Source organism: Carettochelys insculpta, chromosome 1 (genome assembly GCF_033958435.1).
Source record: "Carettochelys insculpta isolate YL-2023 chromosome 1, ASM3395843v1, whole genome shotgun sequence".
NCBI classification, from domain to species: domain Eukaryota; kingdom Metazoa; phylum Chordata; order Testudines; family Carettochelyidae; genus Carettochelys; species Carettochelys insculpta.
The window spans coordinates 107,858,832-107,884,938 of NC_134137.1; the positions used below are offsets into that span (position 1 = coordinate 107,858,832).

A 26,107-nucleotide genomic window follows, 5' to 3' on the forward strand; every position below is an offset into this window, starting at 1 on the left:
CTGTCTCCATTTCCAGAAAGTGTTCTGGATACTTTTCTCAGTGCCTAGGATAACTCATAATAATGATAGAAGATCTTGAAACTTAGTCAAGAAGACAGCGGTCTGCCTCTCACTTTCCTTGTAGCCACCCAAGACTGGGACCTATAAATGCCATGGCCACAGGATATTGATTTATGGGAGTCAGTGCTGCTCCTGTTAAAACCTTCACAAGATTTGTCCCACCGGCTTCCAGCAGCTGAGGCAGCTCTTTTATTGGCAGCCAGCTTGACCTCATAGGGCAGAATGTTCAAGACTGAAGTGCAAACTGATATAAATGATTAAATGCTGGACAGTGAACTGGACATTCCTGCATTGACTTCCCAACTTTGACACAGACTCCCTCTGTATCCTGGGAAGGAGCAATAATCACTTCTAATTTAGTTTTCTCTTTGCATAAGGGGCACAATACTACTTACACACCATCCTTCACAAGAGTGTTGTGACAATAGTTAATGTCTGTAAAGTGCTATATAAGTTCTAACATATAGTATACCAAAATGTACGAACACCTGTGGCAGCTGAAGGGAGAGGGGCAGTCAGCTGCAGTAACACCTGGGTTGTTTGGGTAATTGCTCTTAAATAGTAAACCTTACAAAATGTTGGAAAATGCACAAAGTCCCTGTACAGTCAGATCCAACATGGATAAATCATAAAAATTGTCTAAATGTATCCATTTTTCAAATAAAAGTTGTTTATCACAACAGAAGGGGATGTGGATGTCAAAAACATTTTAAGTTTATTGTATCATTTAGTAACCAGTTCAGTGAAACCATTCGGTGTGTACTTTAAGTGCATAAATGTGGTGTATCTTGATTTTTAGTAGGGCTTTTGATACTGTCTCACATGACCCTCTCATAAACAAACTAGGGAAATAACTTAGACAGATATACTATAGGGTTGGTGTATTATTGGTTGGAAAATCATTCCCAGAGAGTATTCATCTGCACAATCAAGCTGAAAGGGCATATCAGGTGGGGACCTACAGATCCCAGGTCCAGTGCTGATTAATATCTATCTTAGCGATATAGATAATGGCAGAGAGAGTACACATGTAATGTTTGTAGAGGATACAAAGCTGGGAGGGGTTACAAGTGCTTTGAAGGTGTTATATGTTCCTTTGGAGATATTATTTAGTACATGGCATTTAAAACAGTTTCAGACTTCTGCATCTGTATAGAAAATACCAGAACACATTTCTAAAATGTTCCAGGTTATTAGTTTTGCAGTTTATAGTTTCTTTCTGTTAAGATGCAGAAAAATTAAGAGATTGATCTTCTTCTCTCTCACACAGATCAGAATGTTTTGTTTATTTCAAGGTGGTCACAATTCAGTTTAATTATTGTACGTACTGTACCATAATATTATTCTGGTCACTGAGTCCTGGCTTTGTTAGCAGCAGTTTATGAAGTTCTCCGTAAGGATTAAATCTGTAGATGTGAGGATCACATATTTCAGATCTTAAATTAAGCTATAAACATTGCAATATAGTGCCTAATGTTAAGGAGCTTTATTAAGTTAGATCATCATTGAGAGTCTCTTCCAGATAATATATCAACTCCCTAGATAGGGTGACCACAATACCCTATGGCAAATATTGGACACTCGCCTCAGGAGATGCTGTCCCATGTCAGGGCTCCTTTGCGATGGAGGCTACTGCCCCATGGTGAGGCACTGGGGATGGGGGCTGCACAGTCTCCTGATATGGGGGAGCAGAGGATTCAGGCTCAGCAGCCTCTGGCGGGTGTGTGTGTGTGCGCGCGCGCTGAAAATAGGGGCTTCACAGCCTCCCAGTGGTGGAAGGCAGGGAACAGAATAGCTGCCCCACGGAGGAGCTTCCCTGCAGCAGGAATTGCTTCACTGAGGCACGGGGTACCAGGGAACAAGGCAGCCGTCCCATGGATGGGCTCCCTTGCAGCGGGAGCTGCCTCCTCTAGGAGTGTGGCACCAGGGAATGAGGCAGCTGCCCCATGGCAGAGCTTTCTGGCAGTGGGGGCTGACATTGCCTAGGAATGGGGCAGCTTTCTCATGGAGGAGCTGTCCTGCAGCAGGAGCTCCTGCCCCAAGGCACAGGGCTCCAGGTAACAGGGCAGCCTCCCCACAGAGGAACTCCCTGGCTGTGGTGGTGCTGACCCAAGGTAGAGGGTGCTAGGGGACTGGGCAGCTGCCCTGCAGTGGGGACCCTGGCAGCAGAGGCTGCCACCCTGAAACACTGGGTACCAGGGAGTAGAGCCCCACAAAATATGGGACAATTTGCCCATTTTCTTAAAGAAGCCTGTAGGACTATCCCGTCATAAACAGTATGGATGGTCACCTTATCCATAGATGGACTATTAAAGAGGATTGTGAGAGAAAGAATGGTCAGACAGATGGTACTGATAAATACTGCTAGTAAGTGGCAGCTTTTTATTGAAGACATTCTAAAATATATGAAATATGTCAGAAGACTGCACTTCTGTTGGAATTAAAATCTGAGATGGATATTTATACCTTGAGTAAGACATTTGGCTACAGCTTTTCTAGGGTTTAGTTTGCTCTGTTTTAGGGATTTCTGATTTTTTTTTTCAAGTGATAAACTTAAAGCAATAGCTTGTTTATGCTTTTCAGTGGAGAGCCTAACTTGAATTTAAGTAAGCTTCTGTACTTTGAATATGAAGTAAAGTGTAAAGTAATGCCCCTTATTTAATGTTAACGAGAGCAAACTTACAAACACTGTCTGTTACAAAAAAGCACTTGTTAAGAATTGTTTTATAATTATATTTCTGACTATAATTTTATTTAAATTAGTTATGGCTCATTCAGACCATTTTGGCACTGTATGTGGTCATTTAATAATGCATCTATCTTTGTGAGGATTGCTCTGGTTTCCTTTCCTATTTCTTCTCAAACTCACTTGGTATTGTTATGTTTCATTGTAGATCGTATAGGCTGGTCTTTTCCGTGTTTCCCACTGCTATTATGGACCTCCTGACTCATATTTGTATTAAGAAGAAGAACCTGGGTGTTTCTGAAAGCATTTAAATACAGGAAATTGGTGTTTCCTTGTTTCTTTTCTTGTATATGATCTTCTCTGGCCACATCTTCATTATCCCAGTATGGTACCCTCTCTTCCACTCAACTCCACTAGGGACTAGACATTACTCGCAGTAAATAATATATAAAATCCTTAATTTATGTTGATCAATGTCACTGCAATATGACAGCAAACTATATTCAGTGAATAATATTGTCCTACTTTCTATTCTTGTGAACTTGTGAGATTTATGCTTGTTATGTAATAGTCAATAATGAATAGTCTGGCTTAAAAGAATTTAAAACTATATCTAACATACAGAGTGTACAATGCAAATACATATACCTGCAGTGTAGAAAAAATAGTTTTTTCCTATTGAAAATACTGGCTTGCTAAGCAAGAGGAGACTTTTTTGAATTATATCTGTAGCCTTTGTTAGAATAAAAATTATATGTAATATTTTGACTTCTGCTGCTATGTTACAATGTGTTATTACTTGCATTCTTATGCTAATTGTAGCTGTAAGTACTTGTTCAGATATCAGGTTGAGGTGCCTGGTATAAAGAGAGAGAGAGGAATTTGGTTGGTCACCACTAAGGGGAATCTTACTTCCTAGAAAGTGTTCAGAATATTATTAATTAGTCCAACCGTGGTCTTCCCTGTTCCTTAATATTCAGGCTGACTTCAGTTTGTTTGTTGGCAGTAGCCATTGCTTATCTCATCATGTGGCTAGACTACAAGACACATTTCCTCAAACCTCTGTCAATCCACTAGGTGGTGGAAAAGGACAGTAGTGTTCTACATGCTCTTGCCTCACACATAGTAGAGCAGATCACGTTTTCTGTATTCCAAGGACCATATTAGCCTTATTAAGCAGTGACTTGACTCCCATGCCCGTGCTATGGTTGCATTGTCCTCTCATTGAGCCATTCAGTTCAGCACTGTGCATTGAATTGATGATTTACCCCAATAACTTTGTTTGTCACGAATCACAGTATCTTTCAAAGCAGCCTCCAAGAACTGCTATTGAAAGGCTTTTACGTAATGATATTGTTAAACAAAATATCTTCCTCTTGTTACCTATGTTGAAATAGTCCTATGTACTTAATTTTTAACAAAATAAGAGAGATGAACACTGGTTTTATAAAGTTTGTGTTCCTTACTAGAAAGATGCATCAAGAAAACACTCAGAAAATGTCAGCAAACACTTTTGTGCCTCGACATACCAATGGTTTGCTTCCTTGCACTGTATATATTAGGGTTATAAATGTGACTAGAACTTTCATTGTTTGTCATTGTTGTATCTCCATGAGTTGTAGATATTCAGTTTTTCATCATGCTTTACTTATGAATGTAATGTGGGTGTTTGAAAAACATAACCCTTAATTAAACACTGTAGAAAACAATGTCACAATTCCTAGGCTGCAAAATGCTACTCCAAAATAGTGAAAAAAGTTATATATATTTTTTAATATTTAGTTTTGTATGAATAAGACCGTGTAAGAGAATGGTTATGTATGGGTGCACTACGGGCTGCAAATTATTTGATCACAATTCAAAGATTAATAGATTTTTTTTAAAGCCAGAAAGGAGCATTTAATAATGCATTATAACCTTCTGTGTAACAGAGACTATAGAATTATACCAGTTGCCCCTGTATTGATCATAATAACTTGTGTTTGACTAAAGCTTATCTTCAAAAAGTCATCCAGTCTTGGTTTGAAGATTTCCAGGGAAGTTTAATATTGACCAATTGATTGATTGATTGTTTAATATTTTGTTTCAGTGATTAAATTAATAATAAGGTAAGCGTTTTTAAAGAGTGAGCATAACTATGTTTGTCTGGACTTAACTTCCAGCCATTGGTTTTTGTTATGCTTTTCTTCACTGAATTAAAGAGCCTTTTAGTACCTTATTTTCTCTCATCAAGTCATTTCTCACTCTTCTTTTTGATAAGCTAAACAGATTGACCTTTTTTAAGTCTGTGACCGTAAGGCAGCCCTCAGATCCCTTTTTGGCTCTTTTCTTCAATGTTTTCAGTTTTTCAATATCCAATTTAAAATATGGACATCTGATCTGGACACAGTATTTAAATGCAGCTCTTACCGTTGCTGCTTAAAGAAATAAAAACACATTCTTACTCACTTCCTTGTTTATCTGTCCAAGGATTGAATTAATTCATTTTGCCACAGCATTGAACTGGGAAGTTGTTGTTGTTTGTCCACCATGAGCCCTAAATCCTTTTCAGAGCCACTGCTTCCCAGGATGCACTCCCCCATTCTCTAAGTATGGCCTGCATTCTTTGTTCCTATATAAATATATGACCCTTACACTTGGCTGTATTAAAATGGATTTTAATTGATTGGGTCCATTTTACCAAATTATCCAGCTCGCTCTGTGTCATCTGCAAATTTTATCAGTAGTGAGTTTGCATTTATTTCCAGATCATTGGTAAAAATGTTCACATGCATCAGACGTGGAACTGATCCCTGCAGAAACCCATTAGAAAACCTGCCATTTGATTATATTAAAAAGCTACTTTTTAAGATCTGTCAGTTAGCTGGGTTTTAAGCTAGTCAGCAAGCACTTTATTGATGCTGTATCATGTGAATATTTTAATTAGAATGCCATGTCATGCTAAGATGTATTATAAAAGCATAAGGCCTGGTTCGCTCTTAAGATTTAGACAAACAGATCAACGTTCTTCTGAGGTGTGAGCTGATCTGGCCCCCAGAATAGTCTGGGTCAGATCAAGGGAAAAAGAATTAGTTAGAGCGATGGAAAGATTTGTTCTTTTACCACAAGAAGTGTCTACATTATGACAGTACAGTCCCAGAACAATGCTGCTGTAGTACCTTTAATGTATAGGTGGAATATAAAATGTTATATCTGTGCAGTTACCTTCATTCATCCCAGACTGAAATCTGGTTTATTTGACAGAAATTATTTTCTATAACACCATGTTGACTGGAATTAATTACATTAATATCCTTCAGGTCATTTTAAATTGAATCTTGTAATATCTTTTCCATTATTTTGCCCAGTATCGATGTCAGGCTCATCGGCCTCTGACCCAGGTCGACCTGCTTGCACTTTTCAAATATCAGCACTCTTTCATTGAGGCTGTGTCTATACTAGCCCAAATCTTTGAAATGGCCGTGCAAATGGCCATTTCGATGATTACTAATGAGGCGGTGAAATACATATTCATGCCTCATTAGCATGCTGGCGGCCGCAGCTCTTCGAAATTGCCGCTTTTCGCTGCCGCGCTGCTTGTCCAGATGGGGGTCCTTTCCGAAAGGCCCCCTCCAACTTTGAAATCCCCTTATTCCTATCAGTTCATAGCCTGAATTAGATAGTTGTTGTTACTAAATGATAATACATGATCAGTGATGATATATTTTGTTTAATATTTTTGTGGTTGCACCCAGAAGTCCTGGCCAGATTAAGGTCTCCATTGTTCTGTTTCTGTATTTAAAAAACCATGACTTCTGCCTTGAGAAGCTTCTGGCAAATATGTATGCATATGATTAACTTTGCCCATGTATGTAGTCCCAGTAAATCAAAGGTGTCTAGTTATGTGCCTGAAATTAAATATATGTATAAACATTTTCAAAATTGGGGCCTTAGATTGTATACATTTGGACTGTATACAAGAGATGCCACTATTTCTCCCCCATATTGACCAAGCTGATTTTTTTTCTTTCTGTTCTTTTCTTTTGCTATCGCCATAGGATGTATGACTGAAAATAATCTCTTATGCAACTTCTCATTAGGGTGTGGCATGTATAAATGGCTATAACCGCATATGAAACATCCATAAATTGAAATGTTCTATGAATCTTTTTGCCTTTATAATTTGTATTGGTTGGAGAAGAGTAAGTAATATAATAGTGGATTGACAATTTCTATTTATATGTATGACTGGATTATATATTCTAATAGTTTTTAAAAAGGCAAGCAAATAATGTTCTCTTTTGTAGTTGGTTAAAAGAAGAGACTAGAAGTAGGGTGAGAGGAAGGAAGAGAATCTGGCCGCCTAATTCTCTGCTGACTTCACTACAATGATTCGTGGTTTGAGATTTGTCAAGAAACCTTTTTCAGTATGCAGCATGATTATACGCTATACTGATGTGGGATTTTTGTTTGTCTTCATTAGTGTGTTGCTATTATCCATATGAATTTTCCCAATTTGTCTGCTTGTTTCAAGTGTGACCTAAACTGCAAGAAAAGTTGAGAGAAAAGTTTTGTGATCTGGTTACAGTCTTAGCACGGTATTGAAGAAAGTGAAGAAATAACATGAAAGTTTTAACCTTTGTCAACATGATAGAATTCTTTTCTTTTCTTCCTCCCTTCATTCCTCCCTGGCCTAGGCTGAGGGACTCTCACCTTACACCCCATTTTGGGAAGTTGTACATCATACATAATTTTTGAGCATAAAGAAGCAGTGGAAGATGAAAATAATTTAATGGAATGGTAATGGCATCCCATAGAGTTCCAGTTTCAATTAACCTTTAGCCTCAGCCATATTTTTTTGATCAGCCTGTTTTTGAGGATCAAAATTGATTAGTTTTAACAAAGTTATGAGTGTTTGAAAATTGCCTGTTAAAGGAGTGCAGTAGAACAGCATTTCTCAAATTGGAGTCCACAGACCCCTGGGGGGCTTATGAGGTCCCATTGATCATCTCTTCCCTCTCCCTTCTAGGCAAGCTTTCTACTTGACCCACTTCTGTGTAGCTTCAGGAAGCGACCACCAGATCTTTGTGGCTTGTCATGCTATGTCTAGATTACAGAGACTTGTCAGTAGAAGTTTGTGTTGGAAGAGATCTTGCAACAAAACGTCTGTCGACAGATTGTGTCCAGACCACAGGGCAGATCAAAAGAGTGGTCTGCTGTGTTGACAGAGAGTGGCCAGACTGCCCGGCCGCTCTATCAGGAAAACAGCCACCTGGAGCCACAGCAGACAGGTTTGCGTGGCATCGCGGAGGCCTTTTCTGTCAACTGGAAGGGCCCCTGGAATGTCCAGACCAGCAGTTTGTGGACAGATTTGTCGGCAGCGGCGTTCTTCATCATGGCAAGCCGGGTACAGATGTCAACAAAAGTGCTGCATTCTGTCAATTTCCTGTCACCAGAACATGCTTGACAATCTGGTTGCACTGCAGGTTTTGTCAACAAAATGGCAGTTTTGTTGACAAAAACGTTTAATCTAGACGTAGCCTAGGTTGATAGGTGGCCTTCGAGGCTCTGCATGCTGCCCTGTCTGAGTGTCAGCTCTTGTAATTCCTATTGGCTGGGAACCATGACTAGTGGGAACCAATGTTCCCTCTACTGTTTTCCATCTATGTGTGGAATACATTTTGTTATGTGCACCAAAGCATGTGTGGATGTGCACCACCAGTAGAATCAAATTCTGCTGGCTGCTGCCAGATGTGGGCACTCTGTTAATCATTTGAATCTCTGAGTGGCCATCCAAGCACACAGATTACAGAGAATACTGGTGGGAACTAAGGAGATGGCATTTCTAGGCGTGAGGGCAGTGTGCAAAGTCTCAATGGCTGGCCATGCACCTGGGGCCTGCAAGGTCCTAACAGCTGCTCCTTGGGACCCACAGTAAGCACTGGTTTGACCCAATACCCCAAATCTCTTCCCCAGCCCAAAGTTCCCTTCTGCATCTAAACTCCTTCCTTGGACTTGCATCTTTCCCAACAGCTCAACACTGTGCCACGGCCTGGAGCTCCCTGCATAGGTGCTGGAGGTAGGAGTGCTGAGGGTGCTGCATTGCAGAGCCTGCACCCCATCCTGTTGTCCCAACTTGGAGAAAGTGAGTAGGAGTGGGGCTGTGTGAGAGATAGAGGGAAGGGAGATGGTGTGGGTGGGATGTGGGGGGCTTGGTAAGGGGGCAGGGCACAGGGCCCCTACAATTTTTAAACCATAATTGGGATCCTTGTATTGCTAAAGTTTGAGAACCACTGTAAGAGGACATTTTGTTAAGGTACAATATGCATGTGCTAGGAAAGAGATTGGTGTGCATTAGTTACTTGAAAAACACACAAGGTTCCAAAACAGATAGCGGGGCCTGTAGGAAGGCTTGTGCTTGATCATCCTGCATCTTTCTAGCAATGCAGCCTTCTTATGTGAAGTAATGATTTCAAGTTTCTCAGGGCTGTTGAGCGTGCCCCAAAATACAGTAATATGTCTAGGTCCAGTGACATTTGAACTCTGTGACTGAGGAGTGGATTCCCCCAGTTGCTGCCTGGGCATGGTAAGTGAGTCCCTGGCAACCCCTTTGGTCTTCTGCTCTGTGATTTGTGAGGGAGTTTTGTGGCCAATCCCAGAACCTGTACTTTCAACAGAGGCTACAAAACAGACTTTGTCAGCTATACTTCATAGCATTGATTGAGTGCATGCATTTATAAGTATGTGTTTGTTAATAGTGCCATTGAAATACATCCACAAGAACCACCAATACAAGTTGAAGGATATTTGTTGTGCGCCCAGGGAGTGCACATTCATGCAGGTTATTTGTGAGTTGTTTCCCTTAAAAAGTATTAGGAAATAAATGCAAAACACTATGCCTACATCTACACTGGAGAGTTTTGTTGACAAAACTCACGGAACAGTCACAATAAAAATTTGTTGTCACTAGAAGTCAGCACTTTGGTCAACAGCCTACTGCCTCTCCCCACCACAAGGCAGAATGTCCTTCTAAACAGAAAAGTTGCATGGATGTTCCAGGGGCCCCTGGGTTGACAGACAGGGCTTCCGGGTCACTGGGCAGCCCAGTCTGCTGTACGTCCTCTTGGCTTTCAGTTGAACATAGACAAAGAGATCCACTCTTGTGTATGGCCACAATCTGTCAACAGAAGTTTTGTCAGAAGGTATCTCCCAACAGTAGCTTCTGTCTACTGATGACTGTAGCGTAGACCATAGCACATGTTAGTGGAACACTAGTGTTGTGTAATTAAAATAAAAAGTAAGAAAATGTGAAAGTTAGAATTGCCATAGCACGGATTACTCTACTCTCTTAGATATGTGTATTGAAGACTCTTCTGTTCCTTTTTTTCCCATATTTAATTTGTTAAAATTTATGATGATGTTAAATGCCGAATAGTAGTCAGGATGTGCAAAATGGCTAATTAGATGTTTCTGTAGGAAATGTATTATATTCATTTCCTGGGTAGATTATTTTAAGTGTACATTGTGTAATGTTTTATGACAGTAGTCTTTCACATTTTTAAGCAACAGAAAGGCCAACAGAGTTAGTGTAAGCAAAAGGAGAAGATCAGAAGTATTGCCTTGTTCAACCAGCTAATGAAGGTGTAGTAGGACGTATAATGTCTGTTATCTAGTTACTGATAATGTACAATTCCACTATTATATTTAGAAATAAATATCCAAATATTTGCTTAATTTTAATTTTTTGTTGTTGAAAGTAACTATGTAAGATTTGTCTGCCCGGCATTCATTTTCCACTTTACAATGATAAATGAGAGCTATAGATGCACATTGGAAAGGAAATAAGTTTCATTTCAAAAACAACAAGAAGTCCTGTGGCACCTTATAGACTAACAGATATTTTGAAGCATAAGCTTTTGTGGGCAAAGACCCACTTCGTCAGATGCCTACTCGATTGAATAGACCTTGTCAATTCTGGCCCTCCCTTTTACTGGGACCTCACTCTTTAAATACCCTTCTGAGCCTCCCCACCCCGATGCATCTGATGAAGCGGGTCTTTGCCCATGAAAGCTTATGCTCCAAAATATCAGTTAGTCTATAAGGTGCCACAGGACTTCTTGTTGTTATAAAACACTAGTACATAAAAAATTTAAGTAAATCTGAACAGTCCTGACATTGTCAAGGAAGAAGAAAAGTGTGAGTAAGGAAGGAAGAGTGCAAGCCCAAGTGGGTTCTCCTACTTACCTCCCATTTTGTTGATATAGAAGAATGCTTCTAGTAGTCGGGACAATGGTCATTAAAGGCATAGGAACTATCTGTAGTGTAGACGTTCCCAAACTAGTGGATCATATACTGACAGACAAAGAGCTAGCTTGTTACATGGTGCTGATGTGCCTTATATGCAGTGCTTATATTGGATTAAGGCATCATTAAAACATATTAAATCTCTCTAATATTTTGCAGTTAAACAAGTGCTGTAGTTTTCATAGTGGTGCTGTGAGATTGTGAATAAGAGGCAGGGTAGTGTGTGGTCTTGCTGAATGGTGTCCGGTTAACAAATTTCTCTCTATGAATGTGGTCTGTGTGGGTTACAAAGAATATGAGAAACCTACAGTGTAACACCTAAAATTGGTAGATATGATTTAGTGCATAGACCAAGGTGATGTTGAGAAAATTAAACTCCTTTCACATACTTACTTAAAATTTCTAAACTGAATATGGAAAGAATAAAAAAATGTAGCAGCGGAAGAACTCTGAACCATTTAAAACAATATTCCTAAATTCAAGTAAAATTTCAAATGGCAACTTGTAGTTTAGAACTGAAAGCATTCTCCCTTATAACTAATACAAGTTTCTTATTTATGTAACCTGTCCTGGTGCAGTGTCTCTTAAATTTGTTTTATTAATTAAAAGCTGCATAACAGTAATGACTGGCTGTTAAAGAACAGTTATTGAGAAACTTCCAGTCTTTCTATTCAAAAGGAGCTGTTCAGTCTCTGTACTCAAGCGCTAGCAATATGAACCGTTGAACTAATAATATAACTACCACAGTACACTTTTTCTAACCTCTTTGCTGTCTGTGTGTTCAGAGATTTGAGGGTTGTCTTTATTTTGTTTGAAAAAGTTAAATGAGAAATAAGAGTTGCTTAATCTGAAAAGCTGTATTTTTTGTTTCACTGCAGTATAAAATATTATGAATCTTTCTAAGTAGAGGAGATATTTAACAATCAAATAACCAATAACATTGTATTAACTTTAGCATATGAACATATTTTGTGACAAAGGAAATAAGTAAATGCATTTTGGAAAAAGGAGTAACTACAGAAAAAGCTGTGAAGAGACAGTACATGTCAAAAGATGAAGGAGAAATTATTACATTTATGTCAAATTATCATTACTTTTTTTAAGCATGTCATGTCTGAGAAGCAGTTGGGCTGAGAATACCGTAGAAACATTTGTGGTGCTACAAGCTGTTTGTTACTGTAGTACAAGTGTGCTTTCAGAAACTCTTAAGCTATTCAAGTATCTTACAAGCTTCATTGAGTAACTTGGTCAGAGAGAGATTTTTACTTAGAAATATGAAATTTTTGTTTGACAAACATTGAAATATTTACAAAAGACATTTTTCCACGTTAGTTATCTTTGCATTGGTTAGGCTTAAATTCCATTATTTTGCAAAAACTTACCATCCTTATGCAGCAAAAAATTTTTGCATATTGTTTTTCAAAAGGCAAAATTATAAATAGAGCATTTTAATTCAATGTGTTAATCTTTGGATCCGAAGAGGAATTGGCACATGGATTAAAAATTTGCTGATAGTCTCTCTTGTAATTTCCTTGAGTAGATTGTCTTAGTAGTAGAGAATTTATCCTGCTTACATTTCTCTCTCCCACCCAGAAAGAATATATCCATCCAGACACATGAGAAAATTCAATAACCTTATATTAAAAGGCTATATTAACTTCCTGGAATTGTTTGTTAGCTTTCAATGAAAATAGCAAAACATGTTTTCAGTACTTACATATAGTGGCTTTTTAGATCTTCTCTGCAGTAACTGTGTGTGACAGTGTAGTTTAATTCTGAGAGTTTCCCCTTTGCACATTGTTTTTAAGAGTGATTACGTGACACTGTCCTTTTATGGAGTAGTGACTGATTTTTTTCCCCTGGTGTTCTTGAAGTATTCTTTTCTTCACTCTGACGTTGATTTGCTACCTGAATTTTTAAGGGAAGTGAGAGCACCTACCTATTTGCGGTGCCTTTCTGTTTTGTAAATTAATTTCATTTAAAAAAAGAGATTAACTATAAACAAAAAGCCCCTAGAAGATGTGTCACTCTAAAAGGGATTTTACCAAGACTGTAGCTTAGATGAATCTTTAACAAACTAAAAATTCCCCTTCAAACAACCTGTTCATCTTACTTTCAAAAGAATGATTGCATCTTTGTTTTGTGTAGCAAAGGGCTCTGTGCTTAAGAATCAGTGCTTATATTAAAATGTTTTGCAAATTATTCAACCTAGGCTACATCTACACTTGCCACTACATCTACACTTGCATACTGAAAATCAGTTTTGCAGCCGTCAACATTGGTCGCTGTCTACGCTGCAGAATGTGGATGGGAGCATTCCTCCCACTGACATTCCTTAATCCTTAAGGCTCGCAAGGACTTCCGGGTTCAGCATTGATTCTGGAACATGCCGTTTTGCGCATGCGCAAAATAGCACCCTGGGAGATTGAACTTAAGTGTTTGATCTTCTGCAACTAGAGTAGACCTAGACTAAGTGACATAGTAAAAGATGTTATGTAAAAATAGTACTCTCTGGTCTGTGTTTGTGCCTTCAGTACTTCACTGTCATAGAGTACAGGCTGTGGTAAGGCTAGCCTCATTCCTGGGCTCCGGGCCTCTGTTCAGCCCACTAGCCCCACAACCAGGCCCGCCATTGCCCTTCTTGAGACGGGGGTGGTGGTGGTTGTCTGGGGGGAACCTGGGCCCTACCCCCTCATTCCGGGTTCTGGCCCAGGGACCCTGTGTGGCTGCTACTGGTGGGGAAGGGCTTCCCTTGTCATGGACACTACAGCTCTTCTCCCTGGGCCACTACCCCAGATGATTCCGCCCCTCCACCCCCGTACCTCCTCTAGGTAGTGGTGGCGGTGGCGGCAGCAGCAGCGGCAGCAGCACGTTCCCCCTCTTGGATTGGCTCCCCCTGCGTGATCAGTCTGTTCCAGCCTCATACCGAATCTCAGAGTCACCTGGGCAGGGGCCTTAGCCCTTTGCTGCCAAGTACTCCTCCCCCCCACCCGCTGCTTCTAGAAAGCCCCCCTTGCTTGTTTCCTTTAGCCTCCTATGCTGTCCTCTATCACCTTTCTTTCCCACTGGGCAAAGGGGTTTTTAAAGGCAGTCTTAAGAGGGACCAGCTGGCCCCAATTGACCCACAGCAGCGTCCTCCCCAGCTGTTTCCACTCTACTTATTTGCCAGCCCTGCTTTTCCCTCTTGTACTCACCGGCCTTATCCTGTCACAAGGCTTTACAAAGGTATTCTTTGAACATGTCTGTAATAGAGTAGGCAAGGTAGGAGAAGAAATAGTTTTTAGTTGCCCAACTTCTGTTGGTGAGAAACACAAGCTTTTGACGAACACAGTGCCCACAAAGCACTTCTTTGTATGTACTTCTCTCATCAACAGAAGCTGCTCCAGTAAAAATATTATCACACTCATGGTTTCTCTGTAATATTTTGTGACCAACATGGTTATAACACTGCATGTGTGATAGAGTAGGCATTCTGCTCATTCTAGCCACTGTGCCATTTCCTTAAGTTTACAGAGTGCTAATTGATCACTTTGGTTAGTATTGCAATACAAGTAATATGGAGATATGATACATATCAAAGTGCCACAAATAATTAAGTCATTTAAAAAATTAAAAAATGGTGTTTGAAATTTTAAAGTAGGCTCTTGTCATCTGATAAAACTTTGGTTTTGGGTAAACATTTTTTTCGAATAGTTAAATCATCCAGTTGCTAACAAGGTTCAACAATGGGGGGAAAGTCCTGTCATTTGCTTTTATGACTATGATCTAAAATTACCTGGTATTTCCCCTAGAAACTCCTACTGTTGCAAGCGGGCTGTGCTCAGTGGCCTGGTTTAGTGGCCTGGTTTTAAAACCTGAGAGGGTAGGCATGGTTAGGGAGTAGATTACTAAAGGTCCAGTCCTTTAAGATGCTGAATTTCCCCTCAGATCCATGGGGTTGAGTAGTTTTTTTTAGGTCTTCAACATCTCATTAGATCAGGCCCTTGTGGTGTATTTCTGTTCTAGCACCGGGTTCAGAAGGGCTTTGGGATTATATATACAATACAGATTTTTTTTTTCTGGATGTGGGCAGGGAGGAGAAGTTGAGCTGTGTTCTTAGACGCTTTACATCAGAATAAACTCCATTTCTGTGAGGAAGTGAGAGAGAAATTATTGTTCAAAGGGAAATTACACAAATCACACATGACTAGACAAAGCAATACTGCCACTCTGTTCTGTGCCCTGCAGTGAAAATACATCGCAGAGCATCAGAAATGTCTAGTATTTGAGCCAGGGCTGGCTGTCTTTTGTCCTGTGTTATAGTTCATCACCTTACCACAGTGGGTCCTGATGCACTACTGTGATGACTGTGTACTGCAATAAGCAATTAATAAAATAATAGCATCAGAAGAATTAGATTATTAACGGTCATTCTTTTCAAGATCGCTTTTGTTGTTGAAAATGTCACCAAAGTGCCTGCTGCCTTTTCTCACACCTAATCTAATACTGTTGTGCATATTTTTGATAAATTAAATTACTAGAGTGCACTCTCTTGAGCCGCATATAAAGCTTATCCAATGGTCCCAGCTAGCATAATGTGGCAATATTTTAATTGTTGGCGTGGAGGGAGCTGGCTAGGATTCTTCACTATTTGATTTCTGTTGTTATGCCATTCCTGTCACTTCAGTGTCTGACTTCCAGTTCCAGAGTTAGGACATTGAAACATGGTAGATGCCTTGAATAGTGTTTCATCTCCATTTGTGTGTATAGATATCACAGACCCTTATCACTGTTTTGTTGCCACTCACTAGACTGATGAGAGGGAATTCAGCTGCAGGGTCCAGTGTGCTCTAAGCCTTTGGATGTGGTCCAGCCACTCCCCATGTCTTAGAGGGACTCTTGGCACACACTCAGGTTTCAGATCCTTCTGAAAACAGTTTCAGTCCAACTGTCTAGCGCCTGTCACTAGTGGTTGACTCATGAGCCCCTCCCTGAGCTCAAACATCTTCTCCCAGAACTCTTGCTGTGTGATGTTCTGGGTCCACTTGTTAAATCTTGAAAGGGACAGGTGATTGTTGTAACATATACACAAACCACTACTGCTTTTTAATGGCATGAGAAAAGCACAGAGCTACACAAAAATTAAACCGACTCATGTTCCCAGGTTCAGTTTCCTCACCACTCTAGAGCATTCAGAGGATGGTCCCAATTTAATAACCTTCACTGTTACCAGTCCTGTACCATTACTCCTTTGAATTTCTGTCCAACATGGAAATAGAGGCAATAGAGAAGGCAGCAAGCTCCCAGTTTGCAATCTGATAAAAAAGACATACAGAGTGCTCAGACAGAATTGCTAAGCTTGTGTGTTCTTAGGCAAGGCAACAGCTAAGAAATAGTTTGTATTTTGAGTGTGGTACAGTAAACGGCCGATATATTCAATTTCAATTCGTGCTTAACTTAGCTCCTTCACCAATTCCCCACTCCAGCCCCTGGCTTCCCCAGCTGGGAGAAACCAGGGAGAAGCTGCTCTTCTGCAGCTCTCTGCCCACCTGGCTCCCCCGAGCCAGGAACAGACAGATGTGCCACCACAGCTTCTCACTGGCTTCCCCCATTTTCAAAATCACCCTTCTTCCTGAAAAAACATTAGGAAGAAGAATGCTTTTGAAAATGGGGTTTTATTTCAAAAGAGTCCCATTTACACTCCTATTTTTCTTTTGAAAGGCTCTCTTTTGAAAATGCTACTATGCAGATGACGTGTGAGATATATAAAATGGTACTTCATTTGCATTTCCTATTTGCCTTATTTGCATTCCTCTTTCGAAAGGGGATTGTGGTGGAGACGCAGCCACGTAGTTTGGGGCCAGCACGTGTGTAGTGATTCAGTCACAGTTCCAATCTCAGTCACAGTTCCATTATCCTAAGGCGTGAAGCCGTTGAGGAAGCTCAGGATCCCAGCGGGTGAGCTAGTCTTTAAATTTTCTGCATTCCGTTCAGCATTTTCAGAACAGGGACTGACTTCTGAAGCTTAATGCTCTCTGAATGCACGTGGCTTTTGGGAGCTTGGAGGACGAGGAAGGGGGGAGGAGGGAGGAAATGGGGGAAGCCCCTCAGCCCCTGGGAGCTGGGGGCTAGATGCAGCAGCACCTGCTCAATTTCCCAGATCTTGCAAGCAGCAGGAGCTGGGAAACTAACCAGGTGCTGCTGAGCCTGGCTCCAGGCTCCTAGGGCCCAGAAGGGGAGGGAAGGGTCCCCCTCCTCCGACTCATGTGAAATTTGAATTATGTGCAGGTTGCGAGGAACGCAACCCCCTGTGTAACTCAGGGTTTTACTGTATTACTTAACTAAAAACAAAAAAACTGAGACATTGCAATAGTTGGTTCCTAAGTCTGAGGGCAACTAAAATGAAGAAGAATTGGGGTGGAATGGCAAGCCCATTGTTGTGTTTTCTGAAAACTACTGGTGCTAATAAATGTCTTCTGTTGGGGCAAAAGTTTAATAAGGAATAAGCTCGGGGTAGGAATAAATGGTAGGCTTTTCAGAATGGAGAGTGGTATCCCACAAGGGTCTGTATTGTGACCAATTCTATTCCACATATTCATAAATGATCTGGAGAATGGGGTAAGCAGTTAGGTGGTAAAATGTGCAGACAGTATTAAACTGCTCAAGATAGTTCAATCCAAAGTAGACTGTAAAGACCTTCAAAAGGATCTCTTAAAATTAGGTGACTTGGCAAACAAATGGCAGATGTTTTAATGTAGATAAATGAAAAGTATTGAATATTGGAAAACATATCACAAATATATGTATAAAATGACTGGGACTAACTAGCTGTTACTACATGCCTGTGTCTCGACTAGCCCTGAACTTTGAAGGAGATATGGTAATTAGGGCATCGAGAGATTACTAATGAAGTGCTTCGGTGCATATGTAGCACTTTATTAGGCTAAATGTTCCCTGCAGCAACTTCGAAGTGTGAAACTTCGAAGTGCCAGCTTGCGTGTAGCCGTGGGTACTTCGAAGTGCCCACATTACATCAAAGTCCCATGCAAGTATCTCACTTCGAAGTTGCCGCAGGGGAGATTTTGACTAATGAAGTGCTGCATATGCACCGCAGCACTTCATTGGCAATCTCCCGATGCCCTAATTACCATGCCCCCTTTGAAGTTCGGGGCTGGTCTAGACGCAGCCCAGGAGAGAGATCTTGGAGTTGTTGTGGCTAGTTCTCTGAAAACATCCACTCGTGCAGCTGCATTCAAAAAAGCAAACAGAATGTCAGGTATCAAAAAAGGGATAGAGAATAAGACAGAGAATATCTTGCTTCCTCTGTATAAATTCATAGTGCTCCCACGTCTTGAATACTGCAGGCAGATGTGGTCACCTCATCTCAAAAAGATATCTTGGCATTGGAAATAGTTCAAAAAAGAGCAGCAAATATAATTAGGTATTTTGAACAGCAACTACATGAGAGAGATTAAAAGGACTGGGTCTTATCCATCGTAGAAATGGAGCCTAAGGGAAATATGATAGAGGTCTATAAAAGCATGACTGGTGTAGAGAAAGTAAATAAGAGAAAGTTATTTACTTGTTCCCATAAATACAAGAACTAGGAGCCACCAAATGAAATTAATAGGTAGCAGGTTGAAAGCCAACAAAAGGAAGTATTTCTTCTCACAACACAGAGGTAGCCATGTTAATCTGTATTCTAACAAAACAAACAGCAGAAATATAGCAATTTAATTATCATGTTGTTAGTCTTTAAAGTGCTACGTTTTTGCTTTTTTTTTTCCCTCACAACGCAGTCAACCTGTGGAACTCGTTGCCAGAGGACATTGTAAAGACCAGGACATAAACAGGGTTTAAAAAAGCTCTAGATAAATACATGGAGAATAAGTCCATCAGTGGCTGTTCGTGAGGATGGGTAGGAATGGTGCCCCTACACCTGTGTTTGTCAGAAACTGGGAATGGGCAACAACATATGGATCACTTGGACTGGGTCTCCATTGCCCCCAGCTTCGAAGGGGGCTTGTTAATCAGGGCCATGGGAGATTACTAATGAAGTGCCGTGGTGAATAGGCAGCACTTTATTAGGCTAATTCTCCCCCACGTCAACTTTGAAGCTTCAAACTTCAAACTGCTGGCATGCGTGTAGCCACAGGCACTTCAAAGTGCCTGTGCTACTTCGAAGGCCCTTTACTCTTCAAAGTTCGAAATTCAAATTTGACACATTAACATGTGGTTTGAACCGGGATGTGAATTTTGTCGGTCATTATAGGGGCTCTTTTGCATACTTGGCTTAATCTAATTCTTGACTCCCCTCTCCCCCTGCCCCTTTACTCTCTGATTTGGTTCTCTGTCTTAAATATTGAGTCTGTTCTGGTATGGCTATGGTCTGAAGAAGTGGGTCTGTCCCATGAAAGCTCGTCACCTAATAAATTATTTTGTTAGTCTTTAAAGTGCTACTGGACTGCTTTTTTGTTTTGATAGTATATAGACTAGCACGACTTTCTCTCTGTTACTAGGTAGAATGCACTGTACTCTCTCTCTGTGTCTCATACCATGTAACACTTTACTTGCCTCTTACCTGTCTGGAGCAAAAACACGTCTTTTTCCCGGAGTAAGGGTTTACTACTTTTCCCTCCTGTTGATGATATTTGTAAAAGTTATATGTGTACCACCTGTGGATAGATTGAGTGAAAATTTTGTGTTTCTTTCCACCACTCCACTCTTCATCTGGGAAGATGTGTGATTTCTTTTGCTGTTGCCCTTCCTGTGCTGCTGAGGTGTCACTGCTCAGTTTTTGTTCATACATCTGTCACTCCACTCCCTATCATTTATCTATTTGAAACATCTGTTTTTTGAGTCAGGACCTTGTCTTTATCTTTGTATGAATAATGTTAATGTGGTTTGGGTCAGTTCTGAAAACGTACATAGTATCTTTAAATAATCTGTCTGTCTGCCACATAAAATGTCCTTGTTGCTGGTCTGACAAATATGGAAAAAACAGAAAGGAATAACAGTTTTAAAAGACCAACAAAACATTGGTGGAAATAACCTACAGAATTCAATTTATACTTTTAGGTAAGAAATGAGAATAGGTATTAAGTTACTTTCAATTTATTTGTAAATTGAAACCTTTTGAAATCATTCCAAATTACTATTTACATTTTATACACCCTTTTTCTCTCTTCTTTCACAGCTTGGGTCCTGTATTTGCTCTGTTTGTACCATTTTTTTGCTCCATTCCAAGGCTGCAAGTGACACAGATATTAGGCCATTTTCCCATCACAAACAAGACTTTGGTCTACATACTGGGTTTACAGGTACAGTATGTGCTTGTTTGTTTGCCTTTCATTGAACTAGTAGTGTAGAAGTTCATAATTTTGTACACCCCCCCAGCTAATTTTTTAATTTTTCCACCCATACACTTCACCATAGACTAGGTCCAGGCAAAATATGACCTGTGGGCCGGATCCAGCCCCCAGGCAGAGTAGGAACCTCAGCCAGGCTCCCTGCCAATCCCGCCCACCACTCAGAAAAGCAAGCTGTAGGGCCCTGTTTGTCTGAATTGCTGCAAGCCAATGGGGAGAGGAGAATTTTGTATGCTGCCCCCAACCCCAGCACAATCTTGCAACTCTCGTTGGTTGGATACCAGCCAATGAGAACTGCCTGTTTGAAGAAATTACCCTTCTTCTTCTCCCTTTGGGCTTGTAGATGTTTACAGATGAACATGGGCTCACAGCTGGCTTCTCTGTTCAGACTGCCCGCGCATGCAAAGCGGGTAGCCTGCCTCAGAAGCCCACCAGGCTGGCCGGGAGTTGCCCAGATGAGCGTCTCTTGGTCAAAGCCTGCCTCTTGTACCCCAGCCCACCCCTGACCCCCTACCCTATGTAACCCAAACCCTCTTCCTCCTCTGCCCCCCAGGCCCCTGCAATTCCTTCCTGCCCCAGGTCACAACCCAGACCTCTACATCCCTCCCTGCACTCCGATCTTCTGCCCTAGGTCACAACTCCCTACTTCACCCAAACTCCCTTCCAGATCCCAAATCCCCTCCTCTACCCCAGTTCCTTACTCCAAGCTCCCTTCTGCATCCAAGTTCCATCCCAAGCCCAGCACCTCTGTCATTAATATCATGGAAGAGTAAGGCCCTTTACCATTTACCACATTCTTGGAGTGCCCCCCATCAAAAATTATTGTCCACCTCTGTCTTAGACCGAGGTTTGAAGTGAACATAGGTGGTGATGTGCTCAGTGCTGCAAAGGCTAGCTGATTTGAGATGTAAAATATCATTTAAAAAGGGGATTTAGGCTCTTACGAGACAAAATCCCATTGACAGTTGGTGAGATCTAGGCTCCTAAATGCCTGAATCACTTATGAAAATGAGTTCACTGCAACTGTGTGTGGTGGGTACTTTGTTCAATTAGCTGGAAGAAAAGGGTGGTGTTGCCATTAGAGGGGCTTCCCTTTGCAATTGGTGGAAGATGTGGAGGAAGAGGAAGGTGTACCTGAGAGACCAGGAAGTGCCTGGACCAGGTGGAGGGGGAACTGCCCTTCCAGCTCACCAGAGAAGGGAAGAGGTGCTCTTACAGACAATTCCAGAGAGATCTCTGTCTGGGATCAGACTGGTAACACCGACCCTCCCAACCAGGGAATTAGAGTAAGCCAATCCCCTCCTTTTTCCTATGCCCATTATCTTCATACATAGGGAGAGGTGGATAGGGGAGCAGCCGGACCCAATTTCGAAGGAGGTGGTCTGACAGCAGCTCTCCCAAACACATGAAAACAGTTAAAGAAATAATGATGACTTGCATTGTACAATTTATTGCTGGCTATTCCCAGATATTTTTCATAAATGAAGTTTCTGCTTAATTAAACCATATCCACCGGCTCCTGTTTCTCCTCTGACATGGCTAGACGACGAGATTTGGTCTCCTATGTTATTTAAGCATTGCAAAGCTGAACACATCAATAAGTAAATACCTCAAATAATCTGAACCCTCAGACCTTGTAACACCAAACAAGAGGAACAAATATGTACAATAAAGATTTCTAAATACTAGTGACCTACTATGGTAAAGTGGGCTGAGTTAATGTGCAAGATTACTGCTATTTCATTAATTTCTGTTTCTGTCCTCCCACTCCAACAAGCTGTAAAGTCCAACTAATAAAATAGCTTATTTTGATTAATATTTTTACTTTAACAAAAATACTGATGGAAAAATTCAGTTAATGTCATATAAATACAATAGTTCAGCTAATTTCCTTGTTTTCTGTCATGTGAAACAGGAAAAAAATGTGTAACTTGCATCAAGATTCTGCCAGTATGTTTGATGGCAGCAAGGATCTGGTTGATTATAAGATTTTGATAATTATATTGTATTTTCATACACAAAACTACCCTCTGACAAAATTGGTCATTTTTCAATATGAAGTGAACATTAAACTTATGTGTATCATAATATCAGAAGCATGAAGAGGAAAATGAATGAAAAAATATTAGCTATTCAGGACAAGAGCACGGTATCTATGAAAAGTTCTAAAAATTAAGGTGTGATTTATGTAACAGGAGACTGGCACATTTATAAGAAATTATGCCTATTTATACACATTATAAAAGATGTAAAATTATTTTAAACTACCAATGGAAGGTACCCGTAAAAAAGTAAAACATGGTTTAGTGTGTTTTGAGATGAACAGAGCAGTTTCAGAATACTGACTCATGTCACTTCTCCAACAACCTTCCTCCTTCCTGTATGCCCTTCAGCATCTAGAGGGTTGTTGGTCTTTTGTTGTTGTTGTTGTTGTTGTTTTGGTTTTGTTTGGTTTGTTTTTTGCTCAAGCAGATCATTTTCCGTTGATCCCTCTGAAACCTGTTCTATTTCTCTCTGCTGTCTCTGTCAAAACTATTTGAAAAAGGCATCTCCTCATTGGGTCCTTTCCCACCTTAATCACTGGCTTTTCCTATCTTACCTTAGGCTATGTCAACACTAGGCTAAGTAAGTCAACTGCAGATACGCAACTCTAATTATGGCAATTGCGTAGCTGGAATCAATTCTTCCGCACTCAGCTCACCTGGCCATCCTTACTGAAGAAGGTCAACTGGAGTATTTCTCACATCAGCCTCTCTTACTTCTTGCATCTTGGGAAGAGTATGGGGGTTTACTGCAACCCCTGAGAGGTCGATTTTGTGCATCCCTACCAGTGTAGATGTAGCTTTAGTTTCTTGACAAATTAAGGTGACCATATCTCCCTGTCCCAAATATGGGACAGGGAGATATGAAGGGGGGAAGGGGTGACTCCTCCCTGCTCCACTAAGCCCCAGGGAGCTGGGAAGGAAGTGGCAGCTGCCAGCCCTACCCCCAGGAGCTCCGGGGAAGCCACAGCCACCAGCGCTCCCTGGGAGCTCCAGGGAAGCCGTAGCTGCCAGCCTCTCTGGGAGCTCCGGGGAAGTGACAGCCCCCAGTGCTCCTCTTTTTCCCCAAGCCTCAGGGAAGTGACTCCTGCCAGCAGCTGCGCCAGCGCAGCTGCTGGCAGAAAAGGTCAGTGGTGAGGGGACGGCCCAAATACAGGACAATTAGTCCCTTTTAAAAAATAAGTCAGGATACCTTTTTGGTGTCCCAAATATGTGACCATCCCACCGAACACAGGATGGATGGTCATACTGTAAAAAGTAGATTTCTGCTACTGCCAACCGCTCTGACTCCACACAGACTTTTCCTCTTGCATTCACAGCTACTATTACCACACTACGATCACCAATGATTTATTATCTCAAGTTACTTTTTCTGCAGACAGATTCTGGCTGAGCCAGATGATCTCATTCTGGCTACATTTCATAGAACAACCTCCATAACCAATTTCAGTCTGGTTTTCATTCCTTTTCTTTCAGTCCTTTTCACCAAGGTGAACTTTCTCCAGGTGGTTAAATGTCGAAGCCTTGATTCCTATAATGGATCCCCTGTTTTGATTTGTGCAGTCCTCTTACAGATTCACTCATACTTAACTCTGTGACTTCTCATCAATACACTTCCTACTGGGATAGAATAATTTCATTTTTCAAAGCTTGGCCTCTATTCTGGGCCACGTCCATGACTATAAAATTAAGATATGCTCCTCTAACTTAAGCTGCCTCTTCTATTTGGAACTCTTTTTCTGCTCTCTCTCAGCTGCTGGGTTGCTTCCTTTAAGTTTGTCTTTCAAACTTGTTTTCTGTATCTTATGATCTAACTTCCTGTGGAGCATTATGGTGAACTTAATAATGCTATATGAAAGTAAAATGCATAGCACTGTGGGAAAAGAGCAGCTATCAGATTCCCCTTGATTTTTTTAGGTCTGGAGTGTGCCAGTATTATCACAGAACTAAATTTAGACAAAAATGGATGAGTCTGCCAATTTACTTTGGGGAGATCGACACAAGTCATACTTAGTACAAGGGGTTGGAATATCAGAAAACAACATCTGTGTAAATACTAATACCCATATTAAAAAATTACTCTTATATCTTCCAGCTCATAACCTCTGATTCCTACATCTGGATTGTAGCTGTAAGTGGATTGGTAAGTATTACTCTTTCAAAAATTGTGTGTTGTTTTAAAAGCACTTCGAGAAATTTATTTTCAAACATACTGACACTCTAAAAATTACCTTGTATCTTATTGTAAAAAGGTGTTAAGTTTTGTTCTTCTTCGAGTGTCCCCGTGGGTGCTCCACATTAGGTGTCGGGCTCGCCCGGCGCCGCAGATCAGATCTTCCAAGCAGTTTCTTCCGGACCGCGCATGCGCCGGTGCGCGCCGCTCCCTTGCGCGCTCCTGGCCACGTGCGCGATCCAGTCCCCGCCAGTTCCTCTTAACCGCCGTCGGCTGCAGACGGAATCTGACTAGGCTACGGCCAAGTTAGCGTATTCAATGGTTTTAACTGTTTTTCTTTAAAGTTTTCAAGTTCTTCGGCTACTGTTAAGTTAGCCAGTTGTTATTTTCAAAAAACAAACAAACAAACAAGCGGAACGGCATTCAGTCCAGTCCTAGTAACAAGCGGAGCACCGGAGGCCAGGAGCCTAGGGCCATTAGCCCTCCTGCCGCGGCAGGCTATCGGAGAGGGGGAAAAACAGCACAGAGAAGGTGCTAAGTACCCATTAATAACTGAAAGACTCACCAACAATGTCCTCTTGAGGATTCAAGAAATGTGAGTCCTGCCGAGAGGCAATGCCAGTGTCTGATGGGCACAGTCTCTGCATAAGGTGCCTCGGGGAGTCCCATGTCACGCAGAAATGCTCCTTCTGTGCAAAATTAACAGCCAGAGCAAGGAAGGACAGGGAGATGCGGCTTAAAATGCTGCTCTTCGACAAGGCCCTCCAGCCAGACGTGCCGGAGCGGCCGCAGCAGGAGGGACCCTCCGGGGCCCATAAAAGGAAAGCCGCCTCCCTCACCCCATCAGTGCAAAAACGGAGGAAAGCCTCCCCAGCCCGATCCCTGCCGGCAGCAACAGCGAGCGGGAGGGGAGGAGCGCACAGCCCCCAGCCGCAGCAACAGCTGATCGGCGGTGGCACGGAGAGCCACGTGGAGGCGGCTCAGCCTCCGATAATCAAACAGCCACCCTGCACCGCAGGCAGGGCGGCGGCTAAACAAGCGCCGGTACCGGCAGCACCGCAAGCAGCGGCACCGACCCCCGGGGAACCGGCAGTGCAGAGCGCGCAGGCACGCAGCCTGCAAGCACCGAAGGACACCGCCCATGCGGCACCGCCCATAAGCATGCCAAGCACGGCGCGGACGGGGCTGAGATCCCCTACACGTCAGGGGGCAGAGCTACTCCCTCAAGGGAGGGGGAAGGCTGCACAGAAAACAAGGCACCGCAGCCCCTCTCCAGACAGGGCTGCAGAGTTGCTTTCTCTCAGCCCTCCGCTTATGCTGCAGACTCCAACCAGAAGACAGGGGTCCCCCCTAGCCTACCCGGAGCCCCCGTCTCCATTTTTACAACCAGCCTCGCCCTGGCTGGGACCACCTTCACCCTTCCTGGGGTTTGAGCTGCTGGAATACTATCACAAATCGCTCTCTCCAGTGTCCCAGATCTCTCGACGATCTCGCTCCCCCAGACGCACAGGGTATG

The 26,107-nt window shown here is 41.8% G+C and overlaps 1 protein-coding gene across 1 annotated transcript in view; it reads left to right on the forward strand.

The window, feature by feature from the left end:
• UBAC2 (UBA domain containing 2) overlaps nucleotides 1-26,107 on the forward strand; it is a 180,489-nt gene that overhangs the window by 76,031 nt on the left and 78,351 nt on the right. The window contains exons 5-6 of the mRNA XM_074989575.1: nucleotides 20,205-20,328; nucleotides 24,514-24,561. Coding sequence (XP_074845676.1) covers nucleotides 20,205-20,328; nucleotides 24,514-24,561 — 172 coding nt within the window. The remainder of the gene's footprint in view (nucleotides 1-20,204; nucleotides 20,329-24,513; nucleotides 24,562-26,107) is intronic.